The sequence below is a fragment of the Salmo salar genome, chromosome 18, assembly GCF_965601325.2.
Source record: "Salmo salar chromosome 18, fSalSal1, whole genome shotgun sequence".
Classification (NCBI taxonomy): domain Eukaryota; kingdom Metazoa; phylum Chordata; class Actinopteri; order Salmoniformes; family Salmonidae; genus Salmo; species Salmo salar.
Window position 1 is genome coordinate 91,045,561 of NC_138308.1, and position 12,943 is coordinate 91,058,503.

A 12,943-nucleotide genomic window follows, 5' to 3' on the forward strand; every position below is an offset into this window, starting at 1 on the left:
TCAAAATTGTCAAGAAAAGAACAGAATTCTTTAACCAGGGGCGGGGCCTTCGTCAGGGTTGCAATCTGAGCCCTGAATTAAAAATAAGCTCAACCGGACACCTTAATGAGGCAGTGAATAAACTGAGAGAGAAAGCACGCAGGGCATTCTACGCCATTAAAAAACTAATTCAAATTGAAATAGCTATTAAAATGTGGCTAAAACTAATTGAATGTGTCATTGAACCAATTTCACTTTATGGCAGCGAGGCGTGGGGTCCACTTGCAAAACAAGATTTTAAACAATGGGACAAAAACACGATATTGAAACCCTGCATGCAGAGTTCTGTAAGATTCTCCTACATGTCCAGAGGAAAACCACAAACAATGCATGCAGGGCAGAATTAGGCCAATATCCACTAATAATAAATACTCAAAAAAGAGCAATTCAGTTTGGGAAACATCTAAAATACAGTGACCCCCTCTGATATCATTACCAAGCCCTGCAATGCCAAGAGCTGAGCAAAGAAAAGAGTCCCCTCATCCAGCTATCTGGTCCTAAATCAACAGTACACTGCGGCTAACTATTTGACCATGGTTACTGATCAAAACCTTAGAAAAACCTTGACAAAGTACAGGCTCAGTGAGCACAGCCTTGCCATTGAGAAGGGTAGACACAGGAAAACCTGTCTCCATGTAGAGGAAAGGCTGTGCTACCACTGCACAACAGCAGAACCTGAGACAAAGCTGCATTTCCTGACAAAATGTAAAAAATATAAAACAATTAGAGAGTGTCATTTCCCCAAATTTGAAACCCTTATTAAAGGTTTCAAAGACCTCTCTGATGAGGACAGGCTACCCGTCCTGTTGGGGGAGGACACAGACAGCTGTGGGTTGGCAGCGCACTACATTGCTGCCTGCCATAAGATGAGGGACAGTGTCCTCTATGCTTATTGTTAATGTTCAATGTTTGGTTATTTTGACCCTTGGTTATTGTTGTTACTGTTGTCCCGTTGATAATATTGATTATTATTATAAATTATGTTAATATTGTAAATCTCCAAAGTAAACTTTGGCAATCTGTATATTGTTACGTCATGCCAATAAAGCAAATTGAGAGAGACAGAGAGAGAGAGCGAGCGAGAGAGAGACAGAGAGGAGAAGCAGAGAGAGAGAGCTGACAGGCAGGAAGTGTCATACCTCTCGGTCAGGCTGAACTTCCTGTTGATTTGTGTTTGTTCCCGTGGTAACGGCTGGGATGGCGCAGGATACTCCTGTGGAACACATTCATTAACATTCATTAAGTACTTTGAAAAGCAGCTATTTCATCCAGGCTATAGAGGAGGAGAGCAGCTATTTCATCCAGGCTATAGAGGAGGAGAGCAGCTATTTCATCCAGACTATAGAGGGAGATAGCAGCTATTTCATCCAGACTATAGAGGAGGAGAGCAGCTATTTCATCCAGACTATAGAGGGAGAGAGCAGCTATTTCATCCAGACTATAGAGGAGGAGAGCAGCTATTTCATCATGGCTATAGAGGAGGAGAGCAGATATTTCATCCAGGCTATAGAGGAGGAGAGCAGCTATTTCATCCAGACTATAGAGGAGGAGAGCAGCTATTTCATCCAGGCTATAGAGGAGGAGAGCAGCTATTTCATCCAGACTATAGAGGAGGAGAGCAGCTATTTCATCCAGGCTATAGAGGAGGAGAGCAGCTATTTCATCCAGACTATAGAGGAGGAGAGCAGCTATTTCATCCAGACTATAGAGGAGGAGAGCAGCTATTTCATCCAGGCTATAGAGGAGGAGAGCAGTTATTTCATCCAGGCTATAGAGGAGGAGAGCAGCTATTTCATTCAGGCTATAGAGGAGGAGAGCAGCTATTTCATCCAGACTATAGAGGAGGAGAGCAGCTATTTCATCCAGGCTATAGAGGAGGAGAGCAGTTATTTCATCCAGGCTATACAGGAGGAGAGCAGCTATTTCATCCAGACTATAGAGGAGGAAAGCAGCGATTTCATCCAGGCTATAGAGGAGGAGAGCAGCTATTTCATCCAGACTATAGAGGGAGAGAGCAGCTATTTCATCCAGACTATAGAGGAGGAGAGCAGCTATTTCATCCAGGCTATAGAGGAGGAGAGCAGCTATTTCATCCAGGCTATAGAGGAGGAGAGCAGCTATTTCATCCAGGCTATAGAGGAGGAGAGCAGCTATTTCATCCAGACTATAGAGGAGGAGAGCAGCTATTTCATCCAGGCTATAGAGGAGGAGAGCAGCTATTTCATCCAGACTATAGAGGAGGAGAGCAGCTATTTCATCCAGGCTATAGAGGAGGAGAGCAGCTATTTCATCCAGGCTATAGAGGAGGAGAGCAGCTATTTCATCCAGACTATAGAGGAGAGCAGCTATTTCATCCAGGCGATAGAGGAGAGCAGCTATTTCATCCAGACTATAGAGGAGGAGAGCAGCTATTTCATCCAGGCTATAGAGGAGGAGAGCAGCTATTTCATCCAGACTATAGAGGAGGAGAGCAGCTATTTCATCCAGACTATAGAGGAGGAGAGCAGCTATTTCATCCAGGCTATAGAGGAGGAGAGCAGCTATTTCATCCAGGCTATAGAGGAGGAGAGCAGCTATTTCATCCAGACTATAGAGGAGGAGAGCAGCTATTTCATCCAGACTATAGAGGAGGAGAGCAGTTATTTCATCCAGGCTATAGAGGAGGAAAGCAGCTATTTCATCCAGGCTATAGAGGAGAGGATATGTTATAAAGTGTTTCCAAACATCTGTTGTAGAAAAACTCAACTTGGGGGACAGATTAATTAATAATAAAATGCTTGTAGATTCAGTTCCCATCTCAAAGACTGGAATCAGTTGATTAAAAAAAAACTCTAGTGTGTGTGTGTGTGTGTGTGTGTGTCTTTATATCCTCATGTACCAGCCAAGGCTAAGCAAGCTACAACACACTACATCCTCATTCACATCTGGATCCATTTAATAGTGTTGGGCATCTTCAAATACTTCAGAAGATACTGTCTATGTCCTCTATAACAGTAGCCTATACTTACCTCTGTTGGTGTGTAGCCATATGGTAGGTACCCCTGATGTGGAGCCTGGTCGTCCTGGAGGAGAGGGGTGTTGACAGGGCGGAAGGCTGAATGAGGGGCCTCGATCTGGGCTTGGGGATGGGGACAGGAGTGGGTCTGGGTCTTCTGGTATGCCTGGGGTTGAGTCCAAGTGTTGTAGAGGTCCCGAGCTGTACTGAGTGACTCTCTCTCCCTCTCTCCTTGTCTCTCCATCTCCCTCTCACATTCCCTCGCCAGGTCAATCTCCTTCTCTCTTTCTCTCTCCCTCTCTCTCAGTCTAGCCTTCTCTTCCCTTTGTCTCTGTTCCTCTCTCTCTCGCTCTCTCTCCCTTTCAAGCGCCATCTCCCTCTCTCTTGCTCTCTCCTCCCTTTTCTTCCCTCTTTCCCACTCCCTCTCCTTTTCTCTCTCCCTCTCCTTTTCTCTCTCCCTCTCCTTCTCTCTCTCCTCTCTCTCCCTCTCCCTCTCCTTCTCTCTCTCCCTCTCCCTCGCTCTCTCCCTCTCCCTCGCTCTCTCCCTCTCCTTCGCTCTCTCCACCTCCTTCGCTCTCTCCACCTCCTTCGCTCTCTCCACCTCCTTCGCTCTCTCCACCTCCGTCGCTCTCTCCCCCTCCTTCGCTCTCTCCCCCTCCTTTTCTCTATCCCTGTTGCTGCAAACCAATTGTCTCCGGGCCTCCATGGTTGTAATCGATAGGGGACTTTCCTTCTGGATTCCCCCCTGGTACGAGTACCTCCGCTGGGCTTGTCCCTGTCCGTAGCCCCCTCTCTGGTTCTCCAGCGTGGATGGATGAGGCTGCCTCCCATGTCTATCTGGCCTCTGCCGTCGACTCGTCAGGCCTGGCAGATTCGACACCGACATACTCCTACTGGTCTCCTCAAAGAACTTACAACGATCCGCGAAAGGAAGAATATCGCACTCCTCCGTATGAGAAGAACAAGTGGTGGTGGAAGAAGAGGTGGAGGCTGCTCTTCCTCGTCCTGATACCCCCAGGGCCCCTCTGACCCTCTCGCCCTGACGGTCGGTGTCCATTTCCAGTTGGAGATTGTGTTCGGGCGTCCACCTCCATCGGCGAGCCATACCAGCTGGAGCTTGCTCCTCCACCACCTGGATTCCCACATCGCAGCTGGGCATGGCTGGATCCAACATCTGGGTGGTCCTGGATGGGTCTGACGCTTGGTTTTGGTCCTCCTGTGGTTCAGGATATTCATCCCTGGGGGGTTGCAGAGCTGAAACTGGGGTTGGGGATGACAGGTGGAGCTGGGGTGTGGAAGTAGAGGCCAGTAGACTTCCAGGGGCTGGAGCTGATCGGCTGGCATCAGACGAGGTGTACCTGCCTTGGGAGCACCTTTCCTGGGTGCACCTTTCCTTGAGGTCGTCAGCCTCTTCCCTCTGGAGGTCCTCCAGGTCAGGACCCTCTTCTTCCTCGACCGTCTCCCCGCCGTAGAGCAGCCCTCCTGGGCCTTTGCTCTTCGACAGCTGAGCTTTCTTGCGCTGGATCTCATTTCGGAGGTTCGTGGCAAAGCGTTCGCTGCGGCGGCGTGACCGGGACGAACGGTGACTCCTGGGTTTCTTCATCAGCACCTCTCCATCATCATCATCCTCTCTTTCTCCTCTTCTGTCTCCTCCTCCTCCTCTCAGATCCTCCCCAAGTAGGCTATCCACACTTGCTGCAGCACTGAGAGGCCCAAAGTCTGTCTTCTGTACCTGCTCGGAGCTCACTCCTCCCTGGGTACAGCCTCCAGAAGGCTTCTCTGACCCTGGAACACTCAATGACCTACCCCAGGGGTGTTGGAGCTGGATGGGAGAGAGGAGAGTAGCAGCAGCAGCCCCAACCACCAATCCCATCTCCCTTGCCTCTCTAACCCCATCGATCTCCACCGATCCTGGGGAAGAGCAGCGACTCCCTCCCCCTCCAGCACCCCCTCCCCACTTCCCCTGGTTCTGCTGGAGTTGGACAGGGGCGTTGTTACTCCCTAGATCCCCAGATATGTTCTCTCTGGTGGGGTGAAAGGGGGAGTGAGACCACTGGGAGCTGGAGGGGGAGACGGAGCTACGGTCTGAAGGGTCCGAGGGGTCGCTGGAGAACTCTAGGAGATGTAGCTGGGACAAGAGTTTCTCAGGGGCGCTGTGTCTGTAGAGACCTGATGAGGAGTGCTCGTTCTGGGGGAGGAGGTGGCTGGGCTCCCCTAAGGGTTCTGGAACTATGGAGGTGTCAGGAGGGTCGGGGCTTGAGATGGGAGAAGAGGAGCTTATCTCTGGAGCAGGGAGGAGGGGGGAAAGGGGGTCTGGGTGGCTATTCTGGATCTCTGAGTTGTTGTCCTTACGGGAACCTTTTTTCTTGGAAATGAGGGTGTAGTACTGCTCTAAAGAATCACCTTTGAAATTCCCAACCCTGTTTCCATTTCTGTTTCCCTCAGTCTTTGACGTCTCACTAGTAGCAGGATAGCCGTTGCTGCTCGGAACGCCGGGAATGCTCAGAAGATCGTCGTCAACGTCTTCGGCATGGCAATGGGAGAGGCTGGGAATTCCAACGGGGTCAGGGATGCATCGTTGTACTTTGACATCTGTGACCCCGGAGCAACCCCGGGTGGCCCTGAAACTGTCCTTCCTGGTCGGTGGCTGGGGGGGACTCGAAACCTCCCTTTCCCCTTCTCCTCCACCCATCTCCCCTTCTCCCTTCCTCCTCTCGTCCTCATAACAGTATGAAGATGGTCTCTCCTTAGCGTCTGGCTGCCTCACTCTCGGTCTGGTCAGCGACCCAGACTTTAGTAAGGCAGAGGTTCTGGTCTCATCTCGGGGCTCGCCTGACTCCTTCCCCAGGGACGGTGCATCGCCGCAGGCATACCCCCGGCTGGTGGGCCCCCCTGGCCCCAGGCTCTGGAGGATATTCTCCATGGAACAGGCTTCACCAGCTCTCAGTGAGACAGTATAGTCAGATGTATTAGAACTAGCTGAAAAAGAACTATAGGCAGAGTCTCTCTTGTTGTTGAAGATGACAGGGTCGACAGGGGAATTCTGAGAATCGTAGTCTCTCTTGTTGTTGAAGATGGCAGGGTCCACTAGGGAATTCTGGGAATTGTAGTCTCTCTTGTTGTTGAAGATGCCGGGGTCAACAGGGGAATTGTAGTCCCTCTTGTTGTTGAAGATGGCAGGGTCCACTGGTGAATTCTGGGAATCGTAGTACACTTGGCTGCTAGGAGGCTCCAGGCTCTCCATGCTACCTAAAACAAGGATCATAATGTAAATCCGATGTTAAACATTATCCTCTATTATTGTAAATGCATGTGTGGTTGGATTGTGTTCAAATCAAATCAAATCAAACCTAGAGAACTGCTGTGGTCTGTGGAGTAGTGTCTGGAGAGCTGATTCCACTGGATAGACAGATCACTGTGGAGAGGGACGGGGCGAGAGAGAGGGAGGAATGTTACCCTCTAAACCTAGTCTCTTTGAAATACAATCCTAGTTGCACTAAATCTTCCAGTGAGTTTTATCTGCCTTACTGTATTCCACACATGGTTGGTCTGCCTTACTGTATTCCACACATGGTTGGTCTGCCTTACTGAATTCCACACATGGTTGGTCTGCCTTACTGTATTCCACATGTGGTTAATCTGCCTTACTGTATTCCACACATGGTTGGTCTGCCTTACGGAATTCCACACATGGTTGGTCTGCCTTACTGTATTCCACACATGGCTGGTCTGCCTTACTGTATTCCACACATGGTTGGTCTGCCTTACTGTATTCCACACATGGTTGGTCTGCCTTACTGTATTCCACACATGGTTGGTCTGCCTTACTGAATTCCCCACATGGTTGGTCTGCCTTACTGTATTCCACACATGGTTGGTCTGCCTTACTGTATTCCACACATGGTTGGTCTGCCTTACTGTATTCCACACATGGTTGGTCTGCCTTACTGTATTCCACACATGGTTAATCTGCCTTACTGTATTCCAAACATGGTTGGTCTGCCTTACTGTATTCCACACATGGTTGGTCTGCCTTACTGTATTCCACACATGGCTGGTCTGCCTTACTGTATTCCACACATGGTTTATCTGCCTTACTGTATTCCACACATGGTTGGTCTGCCTTACTGTATTCCACACATGTTTTATCTGCCTTACTGTATTCCACACATGGTTGGTCTGCCTTACTGTATTCCACACATGGTTTGGGTAGCCTTACTGTATTCCACACATGGTTGGTCTGCCTTACTGTATTCCACACATGGTTGGTCTGCCTTACTGTATTCCACACATGGTTTATCTGCCTTACTGTATTCCACACGTTTTATCTGCCTTACTGTATTCCACACATGGTTGGTCTGCCTTACTGTATTCCACACATGGTTTATCTGCCTTACTGTATTCCACACATGGTTGGTCTGCCTTACTGTATTCCACACATGGTTGGTCTGCCTTACTGTATTCCACACATGGTTTGGGTTGCCTTACTGTATTCCACACATGGTTGGTCTGCCTTACTGTATTCCACACATGGTTTTAAACATTTTAAGGAAGGTAAAGAAGGAAGAGAAGATTTGAATGGTAGCCTCTTTAAGCAGTCAGGGATTTCTGCTGCGTCGCGGTAAAGAGAGACAGGAAATGAGGTGGTAACCACGGGAAATGACATCCCCTCCCTCATGAACACTCCATCAGGGAATGATGAGGAACATGACAGGAATACCAACTCTGTGGTGAATCAGAGTGGACACACAAACAGCTGCACCACACACACACACACACACACACACACACACACACACACACACACACACACAAACAGCCGCACTACACACACACACACACACACACACACACACACACACACACACACACACACACACACACAAACAGCCGCACTACACACACACACACACACACACACACACACACACACACACACACACACACACACACACACACACACACACACACACACACACACACACACACACACACACACGAACACACGAACACAAACACGTTAACAGAAACACGCATACACATTCACAAAGAAATGCTCACAGCTCAGCTTAGGGGCGGTAAGTCGCTTAGCGGTTAAAGGTTGCTGGTTCGAATCCCCGAGCTGGCAAGGCGAACAAATCTGCCGTTCTGCCCTTGAGCAAGGCAGTTAACCCCCAACCACAACTTCTCCCCTGGACACCGATGATGTGGACGTTGATTAAAGCAGCCCTCCGCACCTCTCTGATTCAGAGGGGTTAAATGTGGAAGAATGCATTCAGTTGTGTAACTGACTAGGGACTAGGTATCCCCCGTTCCCTAGATAGTCACACAGCACACACACACACACACACACACACACACACACACACACACACACACACACACACACACACACACACACACACACACACACACACACACACACACACACACACACACACACACACACACACACACACACTCAATGCCATGAACTACGAGGAGTCTGTGAGAAAGTCAGTAATATGGTCTACATAAGAGGGTGAGTGTTTCTGGGACTTTGTCAGAACGTAGGATTAACAGTCTTCCTCTCTTTGTCCATATGTTCTGGGAGTCACCGTGTCCTGTTATGCCAAGAGAATGTGTCTGATCAGCTGTTGCAGTGTGTGTGTGTGTGTGTGTGTGTGTGTGTGTGTGTGTGTGTGTGTGTGTGTGTGTGTGGGGGGGGGGGGCAAAAAGGACAAGGACAGGCCTGAACAACTTTTGGAATTGCAGCACAAAGCGACGACAGCTTTATGTAAACTCCAGCCCATCTACTATGCCAGTTAAAACCATTAGCTGTGTGTGTGTGTGTGTGTGTGTGTGTGTGTGTGTGTGTGTGTGTGTGTGTGTGTGTGTGTGTGTGTGTGTGTGTTTGAGATACATAAACACTGGCCTATCTCAGCCTGTTAAAACAATTAGGGGTAATTGTAGTGAATTATACCATTGATAGTCATCAAAGAGGAAACGCTGTGTGTGTGTGTGTGTGTGTGTGTGTGTGTGTGTGTGTGTGTGTGTGTGTGTGTGTGGTTGTGTGTGTGTGTGTGTGTGTGTGTGTGTGTGTGTGTGTGTGTGTGTGTGTGTGTGTGTGTGTGTGTGTGTATGTGTGTGTGTGTGTGTGTGTGTGTGTGTGTGTGTATGTGTGTGTGTGCGCGCGCACATTCAAATTTACTTAACATATCAGGGAGTCAATTTCCTGTTGTTCTAGAGGTAACTTTCACATAGTTATATTGTTATTTATATGTATATGTAACTACGCTCATAAAGGAACACCCTCAAAGTCATTTAATTACATTTAAGTAGCCACTAACCAGTACAGCTCAGGACAGCTCAGTACAGCTCAGGACAGCACAGTACAGTTCAGGACAGCTCAGTAAAGCTCAGGACAGCCCAGTACAGCTCAGGACAGCCCAGTACAGCTCAGGACAGCCCAGTACAGCCCAGTACAGCTCAGTACAGCTCAGGACAGCCCAGGACAGCCCATGACAGCTCAGTACAGCTCAGGACAGCTCAGTACAGCTCAGGACAGCTCAGGACAGCTCAGTACAGCTCAGTACAGCTCAGTACAGCCCAGTACAGCTCAGGACAGCCCAGGACAGCTCAGGCAGCTCAGTACAGCTCAGGACAGCCCAGTACAGCCCAGTACTGCCCAGTACAGCTCAGTACAGGTCAGGACAGCTCGCCTCGGTCAGGCTCAGGACAGCTCAGGACAGCCCAGTACAGCCCAGTACAGCTCAGGACAGCCCAGTACAGCTCAGTACAGCTCAGGACAGCTCAGGACAACTCAGGACAGCTCAGGACAGCTCAGTACAGCTCAGGACAGCCCAGTACAGCCCAGTACAGCTCAGTACAGCTCAGGACAGCTCAGTACAGCTCAGGACAGCCCAGTACAGCTCAGTACAGCTCAGTACAGCTCAGTACAGCTCAGTACAGCTCAGGACAGCTCGCCTCGGTCGGGCTCAGGACAGCTTAGGACAGCCCAGGACAGCTCAGTACAGCTCAGTACAGCTCAGTACAGCTCAGGACAGCTTAGGACAGCCCAGGACAGCTCAGTACAGCTCAGGACAGCTCAGGACAGCTCAGTACAGCTCAGGACAGCTCGCCTCGGTCAGGCTCAGTAGTGTGATCAGCCATTTTGATAGTCTGGATAATCAGCCAGTGAGTAACGTCTGAATCAACGTCTGTCTGAAAATAGCCCTGCTGTTGTTTGGAATAGGCTGGGTGCCATTAGGGTATTTTCAACAAAAGTAGTGCACTATGTAGGGAATAGGGTGCCGTTAGGGGAGCACTTTATTCCCTATATAGTGCACTACTTTTGACCAGGGGAATAGACTGTTGAGTCTTTGGAGGTCCTTTAAATCAATGATCAGCCAGAGAGGAATGTGTGAATCGATGCCTGTCTGAAAACAGCCTTCTATTATCCGGGGTGATGGCTGCTATTGGCTTTAGAACACAATGGAGGTTATGAAGCTAACAGACGATTGTTAGTAAAATTCCCCTGGTGTGCTCGCTCTGTGTGTGTGTGTGTGTGTGTGTGTGTGTGTGTGTGTGTGTGTGTGTGTGTGTGTGTGTGTGTGTGTGTGTGTGTGTGTGTGTGTGTGTGTGTGAATCTTTGGAAACGCGTCACAGAACAGAATTCCCCTGGTCTGGCCTACCCAACAATACACTCCCACAGGACTGTGTGTACCCATCCACCCTTATACACACAGCACAGACAGGCACGTGCACCCACAACAACACAATGCTGGCCAGTAATAGCTGTTTAAAGGATTATAGCGTCTGACTATTTAATAGGACACATTCCTGCTTAATGAATGTCTGTCTGCATACAGCTACAGTAGACACCTGTTGTACTCAGTATGTACAGAGTGTGTGTGTGTGTGTGTGTGTGTGTGTGTGTGTGTGTGTGTGTGTGTGTGTGTGTGTGTGTGTGTGTGTGTGTGTGTGTGTGTGTGTGTGTGTGTGTGTGTGTGTGTGTGTGTGCGTGCGTGCGTGCGTGTACATGTCTGTCTGGGTGGTACCTGCTGTCTGCTGTAGAGTGCCAGGGTAGTGTGTAGGGCCCAGGGTGGAGCTGCATGGCAGAGGGGGGGGCAGAAGGGGGGAGGGTGTCGGCAGGGAGAGGAGGGAGAGGGGTAGTGCTGGGGGGGGACTCTGATGATGACAGCCTGGCCAGATGCCAGGAGTGAGGCCTGATCACAGGTATACTGCGTCTGGAGAGAGAGAGAGAGTATAACAATTATTATTATTATTATTATTATACACACAGACAGTATGCACTAACAATATACTGAACACCTAGAAAGACAAGTCAGACACACAGGAGTAAAAAGTAAATCAAATCAATCAGAGCTTTCAAATGTAGGCCCAGGTATCCTGCCGCTCCCCAAAATATTCCCTAATAATAATAAAAATAATAATAATCATAATAATAAAAATCATAATCATAATAAAAATAATCATAATAATCATAATAATCATAATAATATTCATAATCATCATCATAATAATCATCATAATAATCACCATAATAATCATCATAATAATAATAATATTAATCATATTAATCATCATAATAATCATAATAATAATCATAATAGTAATCATATTAATCATCATAATAATCATAATAATAATCATAATAGTAATCATATTAATCATCATAATAATCATAATAATAATCATAATAGTAATAATAATCATCATCATAATCATAATATTAATCATATTAATCATAATATTAAAAATAATAATCACCATCATCATCATAATAATAATCATAATCATAAAAATAATATTAATCATAATACTTCAAATTATAATAATTATCATAATAATAATAATAATCATGATAATAATCATCATAATAAAAAATAAAATAAAAATAATAATAATAATAATCATAATAATAATCATAATAATAAAAATAATAATAATCAGAATAATAAAAATAACAATCATAATAATCCCTGGAGTGTAGCAGACTATATATAAAGCCCTGCCCAGCCGGTCCATGTGTTTCACGTGCACAGTGTTTCACGTGCACGCTAGGTAGGAGCCTGGAACAAACATCTCTGAGTTCCCGGGAGGTTCCCGCTCATGAATAGCCCATTATTATTTCTGCTATTAATAACTTCAGAATAACCTCCCGGAATAACTCGCAAACGTTCCGACCTGTGTTGAAAACACACTAAAACACAGAATTCTTGGAATATGTCAGAGGAGGAAGAACCCTGACTAAGGAAGAATGTGGGACCTGGCAAGGACAGAAGTCGCAACACTTTGGGAATATTTATGTTAATGATCAATATAATTGAAAGCCATTCTTAAAGTCAGCACAGAAGTTCCTAAAAACTTTCATTTTGGATTTCTCTCAGGATTGTTGTGTGTGTGTGCGCCAGGATGATTGTCCCTTCCCTGAAAATGTCCCTCAGAGTCAGAACCAGGAACCCTTGGGAATGGTTCCGGAATTATGGAAAGAGATTCTGGAAGTTCCCAGACCGTATAGAACAAACACTATTATTTTCTATTCCAGGACTAATAATGGATCCAAGATTAGTTTTTTTCCCAGGACTGTTAAAGGAGCACAGATTAGGTCTGGAATGATTGAAGAAGTTAATACAGAAATAAATTAGGAAAAAAGAGCTATTCTAGAGATGTAGGGTGTTTGAAATGAGCCTTTTAGACTAAATCTGTGTCTGGGAAACCGGGCCTATACTGGATTTAGAGATAGAATGTGATCTGTTAAACTAAAGTTGTGAAACAAACACTAAGTAATACATGAACAAAAATCCTTTACAAATCTGTCAACTGAGGAAGAGAGAGATATCTGGCTACTGAGGAAGGGACAGATATCTGGCTACTGATCTGGCTACAGAAGAAGAGCGAGTTATC

General features: G+C 47.1%; 1 protein-coding gene across 4 annotated transcripts in view; it reads right to left on the bottom strand.

The window, feature by feature from the left end:
* Nucleotides 1-12,943, bottom strand: part of LOC106578042 (protein Shroom4) — a 104,057-nt gene that overhangs the window by 21,897 nt on the left and 69,217 nt on the right. For all 4 annotated transcript variants that reach the window (XM_045701588.2, XM_082965298.1, XM_082965297.1 and 1 more), the window contains 4 exons: nucleotides 11,074-11,262; nucleotides 6,385-6,449; nucleotides 3,048-6,283; nucleotides 1,179-1,252 (listed from right to left, as the gene is read on the bottom strand). In XM_045701588.2, the coding sequence (XP_045557544.1) occupies nucleotides 1,179-1,252; nucleotides 3,048-6,283; nucleotides 6,385-6,449; nucleotides 11,074-11,262 (3,564 nt within the window). The remainder of the gene's footprint in view (nucleotides 1-1,178; nucleotides 1,253-3,047; nucleotides 6,284-6,384; nucleotides 6,450-11,073; nucleotides 11,263-12,943) is intronic.